Below are 23,097 nucleotides of genomic sequence, written 5' to 3'. Positions count from 1 at the left end.
TCATGCATCATGTGTGTACTGTGTGGGAGCTGTATGCCAGTCTCCATTTTATGCCAGCAATCCTGTGTGACGGCTGCAACCCAGTGCTGCCCGGAGACTGGAAAAATAAATCCGACCGTGGCACCAAGCCAGTTCCAATAATATCTTCAAGACAGAAGTGGGATTAACAGTGCTGCTAAGAATGTACTCTGTGAAAACTGAGTTGAATTTCTAATAATTGAGTATGTGTTTCTGAGAAACATAAGGAGCAAACAGTTTATAAATATCTAAGTGAACATTCAAAAGCCAGACGTGCCCCTTTCTGTATTTCTGCACCAAAATTTTTCTCAATTATGAAACTGGAGAAAGCTTACAAAGAAATGGCTTGAGTTTATACATTGACTTTTTTTTTTTTTAAGTTAAAACAACTATCAAAAAAATTTGTAGGGGCACTTGGCTGGCTGAGTCGATGAATCATGCAACTCTTGACCTCAGGGTTGTGAGTTCGAGTCCTTTACTGGGTGTGTAGAGATTACTTACAAATACAATCTTGGAAAGAATTTTTTTTGAGTCTAAATTTTTGGTAGCAAAGATCTTTTGTAAAATTCACCTCATAATTTAGCCATGGCTTTGACTTATTTCCTAAAACGTAATAAGTTAATACAACGTGCTTTGGCCAGTAGACAATAGACTTTAAATCAGTCTAGTTGTAAAGGAAACAGTCACTTTAAACTCAGGGAAGTTCAAGGTCATTCAGCGTCGTGGCTCCTTGACTGTCGGCCCCTTCCCTACTTAGTGACCCGCATCCAGCCCGGTAGAGTTTCTCAAAGCTTTATTTCCTGCTCTTCTTGCCTCTCCTCAGATACTCTCCTCAGGTGCTTTATGAGCCCTGTACTCAGGACATTGTGATGTTCCTCGTTGTGATGTTGTGTAACCAGAACTACATCCGAAATCCCTATCTGGTGGCCAAGCTAGTAGAAGTCATGTTTATGACCAACCCCGCTGTTCAGCCGCGAACCCAGAAGTTTTTTGAAATGATTGAGAACCATCCTCTCTCCACCAAATTGTTGGTCCCCTCACTGATGAAGTTTTACACAGGTAAGTCCCAGGAATTCCGATAGGCAGGACCGTCTAAAGCTAGTGGCCGGAGTGACTCTGAATCTGGTAGCTAATATCTGATGGCCACTCACGGGCGTGACCTACCAGCCCCACTGCTGACAGAGCAGGTCCCGTTGCGTATTTTTCCCCGAATGGCGGAAGTATCACATTGGCCATCCTACGTACGCGGCCCTGATGCTGCAGCGGGATCCGGTGGAAGCCACGTGGCTAACACGGCGCTCTGATGGGTGTCCACCACACAGATTAGTTGTTTTGTCTGAAATCCTCTGGTTCGGTTTAGCTTTGAACTCTCAGAGAGTGGCTCAAACAGGGAGCTTATTAGAAATGTTTATTCTTGAACCAACTCGAAACCATGAAATTAGAATAATGGGGAGTCTTCTCTCATTCGCTCAGTCCGCACGTGTTCTCCGAGTGCCTGGTAACAGCCCAGCGCTGTCTTAGGTGCTGGGTCATCCTGGTGCACAAACCCGAGGACACATCAGACGCCCTGCGAGGTGGTCCTCCACTTCTGCATGAGTCAGATTCTGGGTTTTTATCTTTAATATGGTTTTTGAACTGCAGATGTGTCTGCATAAAGCTGATTTCCTTGGGACCAACTCACCTGTCTTTTAGCAAAGGCCGAAGATTGTACTAACGGCACATTTTTCCTTCCAGCTTGTATGTTTTGCAGGAAAGGAAGTGCGCTCTGTCTGTCTCATCTTCTAGCCCATTCTGGATGCTCAGGGAGCGTCCTGAGCATTTAGTAGAATGTACCCGCCGTGCTCTTGAAGAAACCCGGGTCCTCCCCGAGTACAGCTGCTTGTCGTTCGCTGCGGCGACCGGAGTGTGAGGACTCCTCTGTGTTCAGTGACAGCTGTCCCCTCCCTGAAAACCAAGAGCTGCTCCTGCTCGTTTGGGTCTGGCGCTGTCACCTCTCCCTTCACTGCTGAGGGTTCCAACAGTCTGTCTACTTCCTTTCTCCTTTGTCACTATTGCTTTGTGACATCTAGCAAGAGTCTCTGGGGGCGGCTGGCCGGCTTGGCCGGTGGAGCATGATCTATGATACGAGAGTCAGTAGACTCTTGATCTACAGTCGGGTTCAAGCCCCACTTCGGGTATAGAGATTACTTTTAAAAAAAATAGAGTTTCTTTCCTTCCCTGCCTGCCTGTATCGTCTTAAACCTAACGTAAGTCGATGAGCATCTTGAAGTTTTGTTAACTGCTCCACTTTGACAACAGCAGAGAACGCTCCTTGGTCAAAAGCCTTTTCCTAGCTCCCAAGTCGGCTTCTTTCATTCCTTAGCCCTCCTGGGCCAGGGCCTCCCTCCCTGGAAAGATGGCCGTTCAGGTGCAAATGAGGAGTTCCATGTGGAAAGGACAGGACCTTGTTCGGTGCCTTGCACATATCAGACTTCATTGAGGATAATTCTGTGTTGGTTTTTTTTTGTTTGTTTGTTTATTTTGAGAGAGAGTTCAGGTGCGAGTTGGGGAGGGGTGGAGAGAGAGAGAATCCCAAGAATGCTCCATGCAGTCAGTTCAGAGCCCAGTGCAGGGTTTGATCCCATGAAGTGTGAGATCATGACCGGAGCCAAAGTCAAGAGTCAGATGTTTAACCAGCTGAGCCACCCAGGTACCCTGAAGTTAATTCTGCATTTCTTAAAATAGCACAAGGTACCTCTTTTCATCTATTTGTTTTTTAATTTAATTTTTTTAAGAATAGAATACCTAGTTGTAGCTCATCACACAGTTGCAGAGAAGTACATCAACCTGCAAATCCTTACTTCATCTCCCCTATAGCTAGTGTGCAGAGGCAATGCTGTGAAACTCTGTGAGAATGTAAACTGGGAAAAGCTTTCTGGAAGGCAGTTTGGCAGTCCACACCAGATGCCCTAGAGATCTGTACATCCTCCGTATCAGTCAGGGTCCAGTAAGGAAGACAGAAACCCAACCAGTTGTCTTAATAGAATTGAGTACAGTTGACCCTGGAACAATGGGAGGGTCACTTCCCCCCCAACAGTCAAACATCTACATTTAACTCCCCCAGACTCTTCATTATTAAAGCTGCTGTCAACCCGGAGCAGCAACAATCAATTAACCCATTTTCTGTTTATGTATGGAATGCTGCGTTCTTATGCTAAAGTAAGCTAGAGAAAAAGTTAAAGAAAAATTATAAGGCAGAGAAAATACACTTACAGTCCTGTATGTATTTTTATTGGGGAAAAAAACCATGTAAGTGGACCCATGCAGCCCAAACCCATGTTCAAGGGTCAGCTGTATAAGGAACCGTTGGTCACATAGGTATTGGAAGACAGCAAGGCCAGTAAGGAACTTCGGGGTAAGACAGTGGGGGTGCAGGCAGCGGCAGAGCTGGGGGCACCGAGGGGAGCGGCTGGAGGTAGTAAACTGCAGCGGCGCGCTGAGGGCTTGGCCAGGCCTCTTGGCAAGGACACCGGCCATCCGGCCTCTCTGAGGGTGTGCAGCCTGGCTGGTTCTGTGGGTGCTGGACGGAGCTGGAAACCGGAAGTCGCTGCTGCTGCTGGGAAGAGAACCATTGCGGGCGGGAGCGGCCAGCCTACCCCTACCCCCAGGACCCAGTCCCTTCTCTCCTGTAGGTTTCCAGTTGTCCTTGCAGCGCCCCCTGTTGGCGAGCCCAACGGAGAGCCCGCTGCTGGGGGGGTGCTGAGAGCCCCTACGTCAGCAGCTCGCCCTTTCGTGTGCAAACTTAATTTCTGTTCTGTGGGGACGATTGTAAATGTACGTACGTGTTTACAGTAATCACCGCTGCAGCAGCGTTCACAGCGCCGTGGAATGAAAATTCGTGGGCCTCCTAAATGTCTTCCAGCTGTGGATGAGGAAGTGTATCCAGCAGCGGGTCTCTGAGCTATGAAAAACGATGCGTTATTTACAGTAAATGGTGAAGTAACAAAAAGTAAAGAAGATGTCAAGGAAACAATGTGTGCACTGTGACCACACGTTGGTACCCGTATATAAGACGGGAAACTGTGTGGAAGAACAGATACCAAAACATTAACAGTGGGTTGCTTACTTTTGAATAGTAGACCTGTGAATTGTTTTCTTTCTTTTTTTTAATTTTTTTTAATGCTTTTTATTTATTTTTGAGAGACAGAGAGGCAGTGTGAACAGGGGAGGGTCAGAGAGAGGGGGAGACACAGAATCTGAAGCAGGCTCCAGGCTCTGAGCTGTCAGCACAGAGCCCGATGAGGGGCTCAAACCCACGAACCATGAGATCATGACCTGAGCTGAAGCCGGACGCTTAACCGACTGAGCCACCCAGGCGCCCCTCGTTTTATTTCTTTATGTTTTTTGAAAATTATCTGCCCTTGGGGAACCTGGGTGGCTCAGTCAGTTGAGCATCTGACTTTGCCTCAGGTCATGATCTCACAGTTCATGGGTTCGAGCCCCACATCAGACTCCATGCTGACAGTGTGGAGCCTGTTTGGGATTCTCTCTCTCTCTCTCTCTCTCTCTCTCTCTCTCTCTCTCTCTCTCTTCCTCTCTCTCTCTCTTCCTTCTCTCTCTGCCCTACCCCTGCTCACTTTCTCTCAAAATAAACTTAAAACATTCTGAATTTAACTATTCTGAATAAACATGTATTATTAGTATTAACAACAAAAATTGTTCAGTTAAATGTATTTTCTTAAAAATTTTTTTAATGTTTATTCTTGAGAGAAAGAAAGCACGAGCAGGGGAGGGTCAGAGAGAGAGAGGGAGACACAGAATCTGAAGCAGGCTCCAGGCTCTGAGCTGTCAGCACAGAGCCTGACACGAGGCTCAAACTCCCGAACTGTGAGGCATGATCTCATGCCCGAGCCGAAGTCAGACACTTAACCAACTGAGCCACCCAGGTGCCCCTCGTTAAATATATTTTATACTCGTGCCCTGACCCTGCCACTGAGGCTTAGGAGTAAAGCAGGGGAGTGGAGTGTAAGTGTGTGCAAAGGCCTGGGCCTCTTCCTGGGAGCCCCGCGCTGGGCCTGGTGGAGCCCCACCGGTAAGGTCACAGGGACGGGCGGATGGGCGGTGTTCTCCCGTTCCCCTTTGTCACCAAGCAGCGTGCCGCCTGGCCCTGGACCACCCCTGCAGTCCTGGATAGATGATGCCGCACTAATAATAGCCACCGCTTATCGAATGCTTTCTAATCCCTTTCACTGAATCTGCACAGCCGTCCTCAAGATGGGTCCTATAAATATCTCCGTGTACAAATGAGGAACCTGAAGCTTAGAAAGGTCGAGCAGCTTGCTGAAGGTCAGCGCTAGTGAGCGGCAGCAACCTCAGCAGTGGGGACCTTAGCACAGGCGCTCCTGGCTGCCGCGCTGTTGCTCTGAGGTCAGGAGGCACCGGCGCCGAGAGAGCCCTGCGGTGGGGCGTCCGAGCCCCCCGCCCATGTGTGACGCCCCGCAGAAGACCTGCTCACTTGGGTCGTGACTCGTAGACGTGCATTAGTGACTGCTGTGTGGAACAGGCTCCTCTTTTCTACCCCCAGAGACTGTCCTGGCCTAGGAAATGCTGAAGGTCAAGTTTTTATTTCAAAAATACAGTTAAGCTTCAAAATCAGAGTATTTTAGTTGTGTCAGCAGTCAGTCTCTGAAGGACCAGCGTTCCCCACCTGGCTCCTCGGGACCCGGAAGAACCCTGATAACTAAGACGTATTTCAAGTCTGTCCTCTTCCCCAAGGGGACCTGCATCGGCAGAGCAGCGGCGGCCCGAGTGGATTTTCTCACAAATTCCGCAGGTGTTTGTGAAGCCCCGCAGTGTGTCAGCGCTGGTTTTGATGCTGAGTCCTAGTGGTGAAGCTGTCTGTGAGTCAGGCGTTCTAGCTGGGCGACGGACACTGAGCCAATAAATAAGATCCCTTCAGATGGCGGGTGTGGGAGGAGGGCACGGTGCTACTTTAAGAAGCTACTTTAGTCAGGGAAGGTCTAATGAGCCAAAAGAGTGAATCACACCACAGTCTCGCCCGCAGTGTGACAGGCAACCGGGACAGCAAGTGTCAAGGCCCTGAGGCCCGGGCAGCTTAGCGAGTCAAACAAGGAGACTGTCTGTGGGGGAGCAAGGGCAGCCAGGGTCTGGTTTGTCACAGGCCGCTTAGGACTTGAACTTGGGAAATAGAACTTGGGCTGCTGCAGTTCTGAGGGAGCATTAGGAATGAAATTTATAAAATGTTGGGAGAGATGTATATTGATTATAAGTTAACGATCCTCCCTTGGCTTCCGCTCTGCCCAGGACTTGGTGCGGGTGTGACGGGCGATTCTGAGGACGCGAGACGTTCCGGCTCAGCCCCGGTGTCTCTCCCAAGTTGACTCTGTTTGAATCAGCTCTCCACCTTGATTTCACACTTTTATACCGTGAATAAGATGACACTTAGTTCACCGTAAAGAAAGTTTGGCCTAACGAAGATGCACGAAGTGCTTCAGGTCTTCATAGGATAAGTGTTACCTTATTACTTCCCTTTTTAAACTCCTTTTCTTGGCACAAAAATATGTTCTTTGCAAAATATAGAAAATGCCAAGAAGAAAATAAGAGTTGTTGATAATCTCTGCATTCAGAATCTCTGTTAGCATTTTGCTCTACATTTTTTCAGCCAGTGTGTATATATAAATTGTGTGTGTGCGTGCGCACACTTTAAATATGACCGGCCCCATTCGGTAGGCTGTGGTTTTCACTTACCACAGATACTTTTTCCTGTTCTCTGTTGGGCATTTGCATTTATATCTTTTCCCTAAGTACCGTAGTGCTAAGTACTTCCCTGAAGTACCAGAAATAGTCCTTTACAGTACTTTAAAGGATGTCCTGGGAGATCTCTGAACATGGTTCTCTGGAGTAGAGTTGGTGGGTCAGAGAGATGGGCTGGTGGACAGCTCGCGATGCAGGCACATTGCCTGTAAGGGATCGTGTGGCTGCTCATTCTCCCCGGCAGCCAGAGGTTCACTCTCCCCCACCTTCTCACGTTGTCTTTTTTTTTTTTTTTTCAGTTTTTTTTTAATGTTTTTTGTTTTTGTTTTTGAGCGAAAGAGAGAGACAAGAGTGCGAGTGGGGTAGGGGCAGAGAGAGAGAGAGGGAGCCGCAGAATTCAAAACAGGCCCTAGGCTCTGAGCTGTCAGCACAGAACCTGACGTGGGGCTTGAATTCACACGCTGTGAGATCATGACCTGAGCTGAAGTCAGACACCTAACCGACTGAGCCACCCAGGCGCCCCTCACGTTGTTTTGGGCTTTTCTTGGTAATATCTGACAAGTTGATAGGTTTTTCTTTTAAAAATGGCATCATGGGGCACCTGGATGGCGCAATCGGTTAAGAGTCCGACGTGATTTTGGCTCAGGTCATGATCTCACGGTTTATGAGTTCTAGCCCTGCCTCAGGCTCTGCACTAACAGTGCCTGCTTGGGATTCTCTCTCTCCCCCCTCTCTCTGCCCTACCCCACTTGCTCTCTCAAAATAAATAAATAAGCATGAAAAAAAAATTTTAATGGCATCTTATTTTAATTTACATGTTTATCTTTTTCTTGAGCCGTATTGTCTTTATCTGACACCTTTCCCTCTTTTTAAAACTTATTATAAATTCAGGAACTTCTCGTGCTTAAGTTATTTATCTTTGGACAACTAAGTTTGATCTTTGTTCCATTTTAATAATATATGGACATTGGTAAATGAGTAATGAGTACTATGCTTTTCTCTACTTTTGTATGTAGAGAAGTTGTTAATTATCAAAAGTATTTAAAAGAATACAGACATATTTCAGAGATACCGCATGTTTGGTTCCAGGCCACTGCAATAAAGCAAATTTCAGAATAAAGTGAGGCAGATTAATTTTTTAGTTTCCCAGTGCATATGAAAGTTACACTTACACTGTACTATGTAGCCTGTTAAGCGTATATTTTCATTATGTCTAAAAATCCAGTGTATATACCTTAATTTAAAAATATTTCATTGATGAGCACCTGGGTGGCTCAGTTAAGCTTCTGGATTTCAGCTCCTGTCATCTCACAGTTTGTGGGTTCGAGCCCCGCGTCGGGCTCTGTGCTGACGGCTCAGAGCCTGGAGCCTGCGTCGGATTCTGTGACTCCCTCTCTCTCTGCCCCCTCCCCTGCTCATGCTCTCTCTCTGTTTCAAAAATAATTTAAAAAAATAAATGTTAAAAAAATTAAAATCTTATTTAAAAAATAAAAATATTTTACTGCTAAAAATACTATCATCTGAGCTCTCAGTGAGCGCTAATCACCTATGACAGGTCACTGTAACAAATTTAATAATAATGAAAAAGTTTGAAATATTGCGAGACTTACCAAACGGGACAGAGACACGAAGCGACCAGATGCTGTTGGAAAAATGGCGCCAGTAGCTTAACGTGGTGCGGGGTTGCCACAGACCTTCAGTTTGTCAAAAAGCACAATAAAATGAGGGAGGCCTGTAGCCAGATTTAACAGGTATGTGGCCCCTCAGAGAATGTGGCCCGTTTCTTTTCTGCTCAGTGGCGAGCTGACGCTGTGTTGTGGTGCCAGGCAGCTTTCCGAGCCTGATTCATTCTGGTGCCCTGTCACTGCCAGCCCTTCGCCGCGAAGCCGGTGCCTTCAGAACCCCTCATGCAGTCTCTCTCCTGCCCTCACCTGCGAGAGGCAGGCGCACGTCCAGTTGCGTATTCACCTCGTGGCCGCAGTAGCTGCGTTCAGAAAGGTTAAGACCACGTCCTTTAGTCCCCTTGTCTTTTCTTCTTCAGATGTGGAGCATACGGGAGCCACCAGTGAGTTCTACGACAAGTTCACCATTCGCTATCACATCAGCACCATCTTCAAAAGCCTTTGGCAAAACATAGCTCACCATGGCACCTTCATGGAGGAATTCAAGTGAGTACGGGGCCCCTGAGGTCACAGCTCGCTCCCCTGCGAGCCACAAGTAGGGCGGCTGCTTAACAGCTTTCATAGTTGGCTCCTATCGACTCTTTGCTTGGTCTCAGCCTCCTTTAAGTTTTCCAGAGGGTTCTGCTCCGTGCGAGCAGGGTTATCGAAATGTCTGTGCTGGCAAGACATTGCCGAACTTTAGATTTGTTGAGATGCTTTGGTATGTATACATTAAAGAAAGAACCTATAAATATTTGGAGATGACGTGTGAAGTGTCTTTTGATGTTTCTGTGATTACAGTGTGAAGCAAAGTTGTCAGAATGACTAGAACCAGATCTTAGAATGTTCTGGAGTGTAATGTCAAGCTTTAGAGGAGAAATGTTAGGAAGACTTTAGATTTGGAAGCAGTCAGGCTGGGGTTGTCATTTCAAATATTGTTCTTTGTATCAGGGCCCTAAACCTTGATTAAGGAGTTTTCATTACCTACTTGGAATTTTAGTGACTACTTAAACCTAGACATTAGTAATTTCATCTAAATTACTTTTAAAAAATTATTTTTTTTAATGTTTCTTTATTTTATAGAGAGACAGAGTGTGAGCAGGGGAGGGCAGAGAGAGGGAGACATAGAATCTGAAGCAGACTCCAGGGTCTGGGCTCTGAGCACAGAGCCTGATGCAGGGCTCGAACTCACAAACTGTGAGGTCATGACCTGAGCCAAAGTCAGACACTCAGCCGACTGAGCCACCCAGGCACCCCTTGTCTAAATTACTTTAAAAGGAAAGGTGCATGAGAAAGAAAATAGATGAAAATGTTAAACTTTCGAATTTTTCTTAAGACACTTTATCCTATTTGAATCTTTCACAAACCATGTAAATCCAGCTGTCACTTAACTAAGTCACTAGTCGATAAAATTTGTTAACCATTTGCTGGATAGCTTTCTGCAAAGTGAACTCAAAGTTAATTCTTTCCGTGAGCTGCTCTTACGGTCAGAATTATGTTCCAGCAAACCCTGGCACAAGTTTAGACCAGACAGGCCCTCAGCTTGATCTGCGTGGTGCTGAGTGGGAGTGTTCCTGAACTTTCCTTGTTCCTGAAATCCAGGCTTCCCGCCCTTGATCCCAGGAACTTTCTTTCCCAGGCCGGGGCTTCCTGCCCCCAGATTACACATCGGTAGATCCCAAAGTGTGTGGGTCTCTTCTTTTTCTCTACTTACCTTGCAGTTACGAAGCCTAACCGTGCACTAGCATCTCAGTGCATGAGCGAGCCCTCTGTTATAACAGGCTGTGCAGGGCAGTTTTACAGACTGGAAGCTTCACATTCTAGAAAGTGAATTAATAGCCTCTTCTATCAATATTACAGCTGCCAACCTTCCTTCAACATGCCTTTCTTTATAATAAGGAATAACTGTATAGTGATTCTCTTGTCCTTTATACGTGGGTAATTATTTGTGCTTTCTTTGTGTCTTGATGAGGTTAAGCATATTTTCTAGTCTGGAAGAGTGTCTTCTCTACTTCACATCGTTGAGAGAACGAGCCAGGAATGTGTTAGTAAACTGGCTCTCCAAAGAGGTGGAGGAAATTCCGCATTTGCTGGTTTTCCAGGATGTACATACTTCCACTGTTGCTAAATTTAAACCGCCAAGGGGGTCTGCCCAAAACTCCTAAATAGTAGCACCCGGCTCTCATAAGCCATTCATGGGGTCTCCAGCGCACCACTGAAAGGACTTGTCACGGTTCATAAAAAGGAGGAGCCAGATCCAGGGAGAGACTCTATGGTCCTTGACCTCCACGGGGCTTGAGTTGTGCCCTGGTTGACGTCTTATAGGGCAAGACGGTTGGCATTTAGGGCAGAGGCCCAGTTTCTTTGGGATCTGCTGCCGCGTTTTGCTTCGACAAGATGTATGACCGTGTGCAATGTGATTCCCTTTTCAGTTCGGGGAAGCAGTTTGTGCGCTACATAAACATGCTGATAAATGACACGACGTTTTTGCTCGATGAAAGTCTGGAATCTCTGAAGCGGATCCACGAAGTGCAAGAAGAGATGAAGAACAAAGACCAGTGGGAGCAGCTGCCCCGGGTGAGCACACGGCGCAGGTGGCACAGGTGCCCGGATGGCAGAGCCAGAAACTGCCTCTGCACCGGGGCGGGGCTCGGCCTCGGGGTGGGGCTCAGCCTAGGCCGCGTCTGCTGGGCCCTGGTGACTTAGAGGTGACTTACTTGTCACTGCTCATCACCTCTCACCTGCAGGCTTCCCCAGAATTAATCCAGGATCCGGAGGAGTGAGCATAAACACTCGATCTAAAGCTAAGAAACGAGGCACAAAGTCTTTCGAAATGCGTTCTGAAAATTTTGCCTTTTTAGTTTTTGTTTAATTTTTTATGTCTTTATTATTTTTATTTTGAGAGAGACAGAGAGCGAGTGGGGGAGGGGCAGACAGGGAGACACAGAATCCAAAGATAGGCTCCAGGCTCTGAGCTGTCAGCACAGAGCCTAACGTGAGGCTCGAACCCACGAACCATGAGATCATGACCTGAGCTTAACAGACTGAGCCCCACCCAGGCGCCCCATTGCCTTTTTCGTTTTAAAGGGCTATTTTGAGGAAGAGCTTTTACAGTCTGAATGTGTTGATGTCAGTTCATGAAAGTAGGAAATAAATCTCTAGCATTCTCTGCCAGACAAGCATTTGATTTGCTCACATGATCTCCTTTAGACAACAGTGTGAATCACGCAGGATTCTGGTGGGGTTTTTCCTTCCAGTTGGCCTTGGTTTTTATATTTGGTTGTTAGTGGAAGAGAGTGTTGTGCCAGGTTCTATGACATGGCGACGTAGTGACGTGACAGCACACTGACGCCCTTTTCTGACATTTATTACAGCCGTTTAGATGGCTCCCTGATCAGTTACGTAGCCCTCAACAGCTACCAGTGACTTCGTGTCTTGGTTCGTTCTGTCCCTGGGTTCAGGATCAGAACCGCTTCCCCAGGGAGTTCTCATGGGGAAGGATTGGGGCTGGTTTTTCTTTACTTGAGGTAGCATCCTCTGCACGAAAATCCCACCGAGCTTAATGCCATGCAGTCAGAAAGTATCCTAAGATACATAAGCACGTATGAAAACACATTTGGGAAATGTTTTTATTCCAAGTATTCCTGCAGCTGTGGTGAGAATTTTACATATTGCTGTGGCCAGCGTGCTTGCCCTACAGACTGAAACTTTCTGGGGGCTTCGCTGGATTCCCGCTTGTAGGCCGCCGCCACGCTTGACCCCCTCCCTTTGTATTCTTGAGATAACACGGTTGTCTTCTCTCTTCTGGGCACTGCCCTGGCGCCCGCTGGAGTCTGACCTGACGTCTGCCCTCGTATTCAGCTGTGTTTTGTTTTTTTTTTTATTTTTAAGAGACAGAGCGCGCAGGGGAGGGTCAGAGAGAGAGAGGAGACACAGAATCCGAAGACAGGCTCCAGGCTCTGAACTGTCAGCACAGAGCCCGATGCAGGGCTCAAACTCACGAACTGTGAGATGATGACCTGAGCCAAAGACAGACACTTAACCAACTGAGCCCCCCAGGCGCCCCTCATATTTGTTTCTAAACGTGCTTGCAGCTGTTTCTCCTACAGTGTCTCCAAAGCTTCCCTCCCGCACCTCCGCATCTCCCCCAGGCAGAGGCAGCCCAGGCCTGCTGCTCCGCGCCTACCCCCCCACCCCCTCGCTCCCGGGCCCTTCCCAGCTCATCTCCATTCCAGTCTGGGCGGGGCTCCGGGCCCTCGCGGAACATGCTGGGGAAACAGATGAGGCCAGGCCAGAAGAGCGCCAGCTTTGGGGCTGAGGGCACCTAGGTTTGAGGACTGTCGCCGCCATGGGTTCAGAGTTCCCGAACCCGTTTCCTTGTCCGTGAAGCAGAGATGAGCCCTGCTTTGCAGAAAACCAGCAGGAGGAGCGGTGGGTGTCGCCAGCCCCGCTCCGCACTGGCACTCAGCATGTGTAGCTCCTATTGTTTCATTTGCCTCGAGACACGCTTTCAGCCAGAATTCTCTGCTTGCCGCTCTGATGCATGAAAATCGGACCCGTTCCTGCGCAAGGCCACGGCCAGGTTTTCCCTCCTCGCGTGCTCTGTGCCTCCCGTGGCACCCACTTGGTGTCGCTCGTGACGCCCGTCTTGGACCAGCTCCCATTGCAGGTGTTGGGTTGTGGGTCTGTGCCGCACGGTCTCATTCACGGTCAGTGCTCAGTAGTGTTTGGTCAGAGGTAACTCACCAGTTCCGGTTGACATTGCCATGTCTGTGGATGAGAAAGCGGAATAAGGAATCCCAAACAAGTGCAATTTCATAAAAATGTCTGCTTGACTTTGAGGCCTCTCCTACCCCCCCCCCGCCCCCCAATGTCGGAGGACTCCGCTGCTCAGCCCTCAGGCTCCTCCCCTCTTCGCACACTCACTGCCGAGCGTGGTGTTTCTAGGGATGCTGGTTGGAGTTTTGAGGGCAGTGGAGTTTGGATGTGGGAATAATTATTAGGAGAGACCGCACCACACACTGCAGGACATTTGGCATCTCTGGCTCGCACCCATTTAATGCCAGTGAGGTGCCCTCCCACCCCGAGTCCTCGGGCAGCCAGAAACACTCCCGCACGCGGCCTGATGCCTCCAGTTGGAAATCACTGCTAGGAGACCTCGTCTGTTCCCAGGCTTTATCCAGAACATGTGTCCTAAACTCCTGCCTCTCCTGACACCAGACCCACTTAACCAGCTGTTGACCTGACCCTCTGCCCAGTGTCTGATCGTACCTCTTGACTCGGGGTCCACGTCTCCTCTCCAGGTCTGCCCAGCCCCGGAGAGGGACAGCTGCGTTCTGTCGATTGCTCTGACCCAGCGCTTTGGAGTCCTGGATTCTTCTCTCTCAGCAAAAGCCTCAAGGCTAATCTGTTTTGTTTTTTTTTTTAATTTGAGAGATAGAACACAAGCAGGGGGAGGGCCAGGGGTAGAAAAAGAGAGAGAGAATCTTTAGCAGGTTCCATTGTGTCTCCAAAGCTTCCCTCCCGTACCTCCGCAGTGCCTGCCTCGGGGTTTGATCCCATGATCCTGGCATCATGACCTGAGTTGAAATCAGGAGTCGGATGTTCAACCGACTGAGCCGCCCAGGCGCCCAAGGCTGTACCCGTATCTGATCTCCTCTCTCCCCCACTCTAGGCCAGCTCTCGCCTGCCTTGCTGTCACCCTCTTACCCGTCTCTCGGCACCTTTATCCCTGTCTGTACCAGAGGGATGCTGTTGGAACCTGTCTGCTCATTACCCCGCTTGACTCAGACCTCCCCCAGCCTCCCTTCTCACTCAGTCCAGTCCCGAATTAGAGTGGGCCCCTGCCCCACCGTTTTCCTCTTCTCCCCCCCACCGCCCCAACCAAGCGGCCTTCTTGCCCCAGAGTTCCGCTGACTCGCTTCCTTCACATACCCACTTACATGTCACCTTCTCAGAGGCCGTCCCTGACCGCTCTTCCCGTTCTGCTTTATTTTTCTCCGTCACTCTCAGACTTGTGTGTATCTGTGCGCATGTTTGTGTGCCGCTCGTCTCCCCGCCACCCTGCAATCTCAGCTCCGCGAGGCTGCGGAGTCCTGTTCTGTACTCTTATCACCAGAGCCGAAAGGTGGGCCTGGCCCGGAGGAGGGCCGGGACACCAGGTCTGCACGAGTGCGTGTGACGCGCAGGCACGCCTTGCCCTCGCTGTCACCTCGTCGTTCTTATGTCTTCCTGCTCCAGCGTGTGGCGCGGGCGCGGTCTTGACCAAGGGGCAGTAGTCAGGCCTCCCTGCATCGTTGCAGAACCTCCCGCAGGCACCTACTCAGCGGACACTTACCCAACAGGCACTCTTTCGGTGACATCAGCCACCCTAGCTCTCGCCCCTCCCCCTCTACGTAAAGTAAGCCGGCCTCTGAGCCGAGATGGCAGGATTTCAGTCTTTCCTTGGTGTTTCTGTGGCTCTTCTCCGTCTCAGCGCCCTCGGTGCCCCAGCTTGCTTTCCCTGAGACTCAGCGCCCTCCTCCTCTCGTTTCCCAGCCCCTGGCAGAGGGGAAGGACGAGAACGGTGCCAGAGGCAAGCATGCTGACAACTGTCAGGGGCGCCAGCCTGACCCGACTCAGAACCTTAGCGATCCGTAGGCGCTCCATGCAGGGGCAGAAGCTGCCGGCCCGGGTCGGAGCAGGGCGCGTCACGTGGTCTCACAATCAGGGTGACTGCCCGTTGTGATAAGGGAAGCGGGCTCTCTTTTATTAGCAACCGCGTGTGTCGGGCGTGGTGGAAGAATCACGTATTTCATCCCGCACAGAACGTGAACGTGACTTCCTTTATCATTGAGGAGAGGGAGTCTCACCGTGGAACAGTGGGCCACGGTCACCTTACTCAGAGGCCTGGAGAGTTCGATGCTGAAAGGAATGAATGTTACGTTATCTGGAAAATTCTCGGCTTTGGGTTGTTCCCGCCACCTCGGCAGGTTGGCAGCGCACCTGTCCCGTTAGGAGCAGACTGTACGTGCCCTCACACGCGCGCGCCCGCGAGCTCACGGCCACCCTAACCTTGGCTCGGTGTCGGCTCCGTGTCTCCTAGGACCAGCAGCAAGCCCGTCAGTCCCAGCTCGCTCAGGACGAACGCGTGTCGCGCTCCTATCTCGCCCTGGCGACGGAGACCGTGGACATGTTCCACATCCTCACCAAGCAGGTCCAGAAGCCGTTCCTCAGGCCGGTGAGTAGAGCGCTCGGGGCGTTGGTTTGGTGTCGCCCCACACGCAGGCTCTGCGCCTGTGACCGAGTTTTGCCCAGTTCTGCTGAAGGACAGAGCACTCTGTAGATAGACGGGAGTCTGCAAACAGCCTTTTCCACGATGACTTAATTCGCTCTCTGCTTACAGAGCACATGGGATCCCTAATGTTGAAGCTGCAACATATTTTTATCATTACTGATTCCTGTATTTTATTCATAGAAAACGTAGAAAGTAACGTCAGTTGGAAATTAGAGTCTTGCAAGTAGAAATCACTGATACTGGGTGAGCTCTTCAGTTCTCTCCGGGGCTTTGCTGCATCCAAGAGGCCAAAGGGTAATGAGAGCCGTAATTAGGGTTTACGACAGATCAAAGGTGGTCAAACTACTTGGCCTTGGTGTTAATGAGATCTGGGTCCTGTTTCTGGAATGGAAACTGAGCGACGTAACTGAAGATGGCTGCTTTGTGGCCAGCCCCGGCCCTGCCGCACCGCACAGAGGCTTAATGGTGCGGCCGGGACAGGGGTCGGGAGGAAGGCGAAGGAGGGGCCCGGGAGCTGGCCGTTCGTTACCTGGCGATGTGGAGCCAGGTTTGCAGAGGCATGTGATTCTGTTACTCAGTTTCCACGGTCACGGTTTCGTTCATCAGTATCGCCACACTCTGGCCCGGGTGCATCTCAGCAGTGAGTCTGCCCCTCCCTCCGTTTTCCATTTCACATCTCTTGATAAAAGAGCAGTGGAATGTGAAACAAAATCGAGCTCACTGTTGAAAGCGTGTGAAGGCCACGACTAATTTAAATGAGATAGTTCAGACCCTTGCTTCCCTGGGGCTGCGAATGGAATTCCTTTAAACTGTAAGTTGTTGGGCGTCGTGGGCCAGCCAGGCTGCGGCAGCTACTCCGCTGTGCTGTTGCGGCACGTAAGCAGCCACAGACAGCGTGCAAACCAGTAAGCGTGGCTGTGTTTCAATAAAACTTTATAAAGACAAGCATCAGACCAGGCTTGGCACACAGGTAGCAGTTTGCCAATCCCTCCACGAAACCACGTTTTATTTTACGTTCAATGACCCCCAAATCAACAAGTGTTTGATTGTTAGGAAACTATAATAAATTATTTGAGCCGAAGTTGTCATAGAGCCTGTTTTTGGTTCTAAGGTCTTCATTTTTAAAGGAATTTATTGAAAGCAAAGTCTGATGTTTTCGTGTCAACTAAAATTAATTATTTTCAAGGCCTACCCCTTTTAAAAAAATTTTTTTTTTAATTTTGTGAGAGAGAGAGAGAGAGCATAAGCAGGAGCTCAAGTGGGGGTGGGGCAGAGAGAGAGGGAGAGAGAAAGAATCCCAACAGGGTCTGCAGTGTCATGTCATAACGCAGGCCAGCACCGGGGCTCGATCTCACAAACCGCGAGAACATGGCCTGAGCTGGAATCAAGAGCCAGATGCTCAACCGACTGAGTCCCCCTGGCGCCCCTGCGAGGCTGTTCCTTGACTGGAGCTGTCTGCGTGCCTTGGCCGCAGGCTTCCACGCACACTCCCTGCCCGGGCCTGCTTCCGTGCTTCCTTCTCCTTTGCTACACAGTTTCGCCTTCTTCGCTGGCTAGCTCACACCTCTCCCACGTGAAAAAAAACCCCCAAAAACCTGCCGACTGTATCGTGTTCTTATCACTCCTTTATTTCACAGTTCCCTAACAGTCAAATACAAGGAGCACTTTGCTTTGTGCAAAGGCAAGTTCTCGAAAAGCCAAATTTGAGTTGGACTTGTTTAAGGGCAGTCATTACGTGTAATGGAAACCTTGTTCCCTGACTCCTTTTTTTTGATGGCGGTGTCTGCCCTGATGCTGCCTAACCTAACTGGTTGAGGCGCACGCGCCCAGCTGTACTGCACGCTGGGACTTCGGGTGAGTTCCTGCGTATCCTTCATATCGGCTCCTTGCTTCCTTGAAGTGTGCTCTGTCTCTCACCAGCCACGTTTAAGATGACTTAAGACATAAACGTAATCTTCTGCTTCTTTTGCGTTTCTCCCCCCTTTGGTATCTGGTAATAAGAACAGTGCACCCTGTCTGAACTGTCAGACACTTTGACATTTAGAAAAATAATGCATCGGGGCGCCTGGCTGGCTCAGTTGGTGGAGTATGTGACTCTTGATCTTGGGGTCATGAGTTCGACCCCCACGTCTGGTGCAGTGATTACTTAAAAGTAAAATCTGAAAAGGAAAGAAAAAGAGTGCACATCCAGTGACGGCTAAATGAGCATACCAAAAACTTGTTTGACCTGCATTGTCAACGATGCAGGAATTCTGAGTGATTTTCCCTCTTACCTGCTTCTCAGTGAATTTGGAGTGATCCTTGTTTTTGTAACTGGAAGCGTGAATTCAAAGAAAAGGTCGCCTTCTGTTGATATTTATAGATATTCCATCAAGCTGCAACATTATTAAATAGTGTTAGAATCATCAGGTTAGAGATGGAGAGGAAAGAACATTGTGAATACAACGTCCTTCAGCGTATGACCCACGGCACCTGGAAGGGACTCTTTGCAGATTAATCCTGCCAGTTCCTGTTCCTCCGCTGAGGCGGGGGTTTTGGTCCTTGTCGCTTGAAGTGTCCTGTTACCTGTGGTTTCCTAGGAGCTTGGACCCCGATTGGCTGCCATGCTCAACTTTAACCTTCAGCAACTCTGTGGCCCCAAGTGCCGTGACCTGAAAGTGGAAAACCCTGAGAAATACGGCTTTGAACCAAAGAAGCTGTTGGACCAACTGACCGATATTTACCTGCAGCTGGACTGTGCCCGGTTCGCCAAAGCCATTGCTGACGACCAGGTTGGTGCCTGGGGGAGGCTGGGGTTCAGGCTGCTGAGCCGGGCAGCCGGGGGTGGCGTCTCTGTGGACTTCCGGGCGGACCCTGTGCAGTGACGTCCCCACCTGTCCCTGGATTTTCCCCACTTGAAATCAGGGAAGGTGCTACTTTTTAAATTGTGGTTTGGGAAGTTTTTAGTCTATAAATGGAAATAATCACCACAGCGGCCAGCGGAGCTTGCCTGATGTAAATGAAGACAGACCAGCTCTTTTCCTTTGGGTGTTAAAGAGCCGGCTTGGCTCCCGGTGCATCGCTGTTCCTAGCCCGCCCTGCTGAGATGCGCACGCGCGGCAGGCGCACCGCCTCCCGCAGAGCCCGGCTCCCCCCGCGCGCCGCACCTGCTGCCCAGGCCCTCGCTTCAGGGCTGCCGCCGCTGTGGTTCCGGGTGCCAGGCCTCGTGGGGTTATCTTTACAGTCTTCTCCTGCCTTCCTTCCTCGTGTCCCCTGTGAGGATGCCACTTTGCGCTTGTCGTTTCCACAGCTGGGAGTTCATCCCCGTCCCCTGCTGACTTTCCGGTCTCCTAAAGGCCTTCCCTCCCTCCGTGTTCTCTGGCCTGCTTCAGCACAGTGTCGTAAGAACTGATGCTTACTGACCGAATTCCAAGTTCTAACCACTTGGCATATTTTCGTTGACGTAATCCTCCCAAGATCCTGCAGTATAGGTTCTATCAAGTCTTCATTTTTACATGAGGAAACTGAGGCACAGAGTAGCTTGCTCCTGGTGGCAAATGGGGCACCTGGGGGGCTCAGTTGGCTAGGCTTCCGCATGCAAGTCGGCTCATGAGCTCATGGTTTGTGAGTTCGAGCCCCGCATCGGGCTCTGTGCTGACAGCTCGGAGCCTGGAGCCTGCTTCCCATTCTGTGTCTCATTCTGTCTCTGCCCCTCCCCTACTTGTGCTCAGTCTCTCTCTGTCTCTCAAAAATAAATAAATGAACATAAAAAAATTTTTAATGCCCCAAAATTCCCTGCTCATCTGTTTCTCCATCTTTGTTCACTCTCTCTCTCCAAATATTACTCACGTTTCAAGTTGACCAGCACCATCAGAACGACGCGCCATATTTGTTATGCAATCACTGCCTTCCCCCCCAACCCCGCCCCCCGGCCCTCTACAGCCATTAATCTGCTGTCTTCATTTTACATACTTTTGGATTGACCTGTTTGCCTAATTCTGGATATGTCCTGTAAACAGAATAGTATAATACACTACCTTTTGGGTCTGGCCTCTTTCATTTAGCATAATATGTTTTTGAGGTTCATTCATGTACATGGACTTCTCAGTAGCTCATTTCTTTCTGTGGTTCAGTAAGATCTCATTATGTGAACATTCCATGATTGGTTTATCCATTCTCTCATGGGTGGACAGTTGAATTGTCTCCAACTTTTGGCTATTATAATGGTGCTGCTCTGAATACTTGTGACGAAATATTTGAAAACCTGCCTTCAATCCTTTGGGGATACGTCCCAGGAGTACAGCTGCTGGCCCTGTGGCAATACTGTGGGTAACTCGTGCGGAAACGCCACACTGTCCACGGCGTACGAGCGCTCTAATCCCAATTCCTTCTCGTTCTCACCAACGCTTGCTACTTTTTCGTGTTTTTGGTTTTTGTTTGTTTTTTTAATAGTTACTTTAGTGGGAGTGGCGTGGCACGTCTCCGTGGTTCTGGTTTACATTTTCATAATGACAAATAGTGTTGAACATCTTTCCATGAGCCTCTTGGCCATTTGTGTCTCTTCTTCGGAAAAGTGTCTCTTTGAGTCCTTCACCATTGTTTTTAAATGGATTGTGTTTCTCTTGTTGAACTGGAAGAGTTTTTTAATATATTCTAGCTACAAGGGCTTAATCAGATACACGATTTGTAGATCTTTTCACATCTAATCTTAGAATGACTCTGGAATGTTCTTGAGGTCAAGAACAGCGTCTTTCCTGCGTCTCTCACTCAACCCACACCAGACTTGTAGGAGAGCTTAGGAACGTGCGTTTGTTCCACACTGACGCCATAGCCCCTGGAGGCTGAAGGCCGGGTCCCCTTCGTGCGGGTCCCCTTGGATTTCTGGTACACTCCCCACACTGCCCTTAGAAGTTGACTTAGGAATAAGCATACGTCGGTTAAAAACTCATCATCGTTAGAGAACTTGGGTGATATTTCACAAGTATCGCCAAGTAGCTCCTTGTTACAAAGAGAAGTTCAAGGTGGAATCATCTCCGATTTGGCGATGTCCGACCAGCAGTAAGTACCCGTGCAAAATATTTAATTTTGCCCTTCCAACATCTTACTATAATCTTTTGGCCACTTATCCCCTGCGCCCCTTCCCAGAGAGATGGAGACTGGCTTCTTGGCTCACAGTAAGCAGAGGTCACATAAGGTATTTGCGGGATCCGGGTAGGAATTTAGTTTCAGGACTAAAGACTGGGGGCTCTGAACTGTTCAGGATTGTACAAGATGGCTTTCAGGGTTTCTGCTAGGCCAAGACCTGCGCTCGCCCGGCTGAACCAGGCGGGCTGCGTCGACCGCGCCTCCCTGTGGAAGGGGAGCCGACCCTCCCCGCCACGGCCCCGCACAGTGCGAGGCCTCAAGTAGACTTGATTTTCATTTGCTTTTTAATACTTACATTTAAAAAAACTTTTTTTTAATGTTTTATTTATTTTTGAGACAGAGAGATTCAGAGCATGAGCGGGGAGGGGCAGAGAGAGAGGGAGGCACAGAATCAGAAGCAGGCTCCAGGCTCTGAGCTGTCAGCACAGAGCCCAATGCGGGGCTCAAACCCACAAATGTGAGATCATGACCTGAGTTGAAGCCGGAGGCGTAACCGACTGAGCCACTCAGGTGCCCCAATACTTACGTTTTAAAAGAAGTGTTTACTGTAAAAATCCACTATTTAAAAATTCCCCTCATTCGCCTCATCCCCGAAGTCCTCAGAGGTAATGACCTTGTGCGATTGGTGTATGCGTATTCCAGGCTTTATGTGTTCGTAGGCATGTAAAGGTGTTTATATGTGTTGTCATTTCAGGGTTTTTAAAATTTTTAATGTTTATTTTTGAGAGGCGGGAAGGGGCAGAGAGAGGGAGACAAGACCCGAAGTAGGCTCTGCGCTGACAGCCCAGAGCCCAAGACGGGGCTTGAACCCGTGAACCATAAGAGCATGGCCTAAGCTAAAGTCAGATGCTTAACACACTGAGCCCCGCAGGCGCCCCTCCATGGGTCATACTTCAGGCATTTTCTGCAGCTTGTGTTTTTCCACTCAGAATATATTTCTGTCTCCCGCTGTCTTTCGCCACCTGCAGAGATCCTACAGCAAAGAGCTGTTTGAGGAAGTGATCTCGAAGATGCGGAAGGCAGGGATCAAGTCCACAATAGCGATCGAGAAGTTTAAACTCCTCGCGGAGAAGGTGGAGGAGATAGTGGCCAAGAACGCACGTGCAGAAATCGACTACAGCGACGCCCCGGACGAGTTCAGAGGCAAGCGGACCGCTCTTTTCGTGCGAAACTCTGGTTTGAGTTACTTTGAAACACGTAGCACAAAAAGACAAAATTGCGTTTTTTTGTGGTGCGCTGGAGTGCTCCATGAGACATGCTGTGTGAAATTACATTTGCCTTCTTTTCGTTCGTTATCAATTAAAAGGGAAAGAAAGTCCTTAGCTCGGTATCAAACCAGGTGACAGCCGGGAAGATTCCAGGGTCACCATGCCTTGGCAGGAGGGGATTTCCTGGAAGTCCTCAGAGGCAGGGGCGTCCTGCACGGCCCTGCTCCTTCTCCTTGGCCTCCGTTCTTCCCGCCGTCGCTGGCCACGGTGCTCTCCCCTCCACCGAGGGCGCCGGGTGCGCCTCTGTCCGGCGCTGACTTCCCGCTAACCTTGGGGGCCGGCGAGCGCCGTGCGAAACAGGAGGGGCTTGGGGGCGCTCCCATTTTCAGGGTTGGGCTCTGTGAGTGGAGCTTGTCCTTGCTTTGTCCCCGTAGACCCTCTGATGGACACCCTGATGACCGACCCGGTGCGGCTGCCCTCGGGCACCGTCATGGACCGCTCCGTCATCCTGCGGCACCTGCTCAACTCCCCCACGGACCCCTTCAACCGGCAGATGCTGACCGAGAGCATGCTGGAGCCAGGTGGGGGCCGGCCCGGCCACGGTCACGGGGCCCGGGCCAGGCACAGCCGTGGCTGCCGAGTCACGTGTGTCCGAGATTAATCAGAGGGAGACCGGCACACCCAGAAGCCCCACAGCGTAGGACGCTCGGCCGAAAAGACGTGAAACAGCCGTTGCTCCTGCTTTGGCTCGGGGAGCCCGGCCCTCCCCCAGGCGTCCCGTCGGCGCGGGAGGGAAGGGCCCGGCTTCCCGCGTCCGCAGGGCCGGGAGGACGCCGCCTGCGGCTCTAACCCTGTCTTCTCTCCCCAGTGCCCGAGCTGAAAGAACAGATTCACGCCTGGATGAGAGAGAAGCAGCACAGCGACCACTAGCCCGTCCCCGTGCCCAGCCTCTGCGTGAGGCCCAGGCCAGCCAGGCGGGCGGGAGCGGCGGCCGTGGCGGAGATGCTGTGCGGATGTTGGAGGCCCGGCGCGGCGGGAGGCGCCGCGAGCCCCCCGG

General features: G+C 50.1%; 1 protein-coding gene across 5 annotated transcripts in view; it reads left to right on the top strand.

Annotated features, from left to right (window-relative positions):
• The window catches only part of UBE4B (ubiquitination factor E4B), a 108,740-nt gene extending 85,649 nt beyond the window's left edge, over positions 1–23,091 (top strand). For all 5 annotated transcript variants that reach the window (XM_029950020.1, XM_029950017.1, XM_029950016.1 and 2 more), the window contains 8 exons: positions 842–1,077; positions 8,813–8,939; positions 10,865–11,009; positions 15,517–15,651; positions 18,288–18,479; positions 21,801–21,975; positions 22,475–22,621; positions 22,909–23,091. In XM_029950020.1, the coding sequence (XP_029805880.1) occupies positions 842–1,077; positions 8,813–8,939; positions 10,865–11,009; positions 15,517–15,651; positions 18,288–18,479; positions 21,801–21,975; positions 22,475–22,621; positions 22,909–22,970 (1,219 nt within the window). In that variant the 3' untranslated portion in view covers positions 22,971–23,091. The remainder of the gene's footprint in view (positions 1–841; positions 1,078–8,812; positions 8,940–10,864; positions 11,010–15,516; positions 15,652–18,287; positions 18,480–21,800; positions 21,976–22,474; positions 22,622–22,908) is intronic.
• Positions 23,092–23,097: the final 6 nt, after the last annotated feature.

This window comes from Suricata suricatta, chromosome 8 (assembly GCF_006229205.1).
Source record: "Suricata suricatta isolate VVHF042 chromosome 8, meerkat_22Aug2017_6uvM2_HiC, whole genome shotgun sequence".
Taxonomy (NCBI): domain Eukaryota; kingdom Metazoa; phylum Chordata; class Mammalia; order Carnivora; family Herpestidae; genus Suricata; species Suricata suricatta.
The sequence above is the reverse complement of the archived record's forward strand: the minus strand, read 5'-3'. Positions and strand labels throughout refer to the sequence as shown.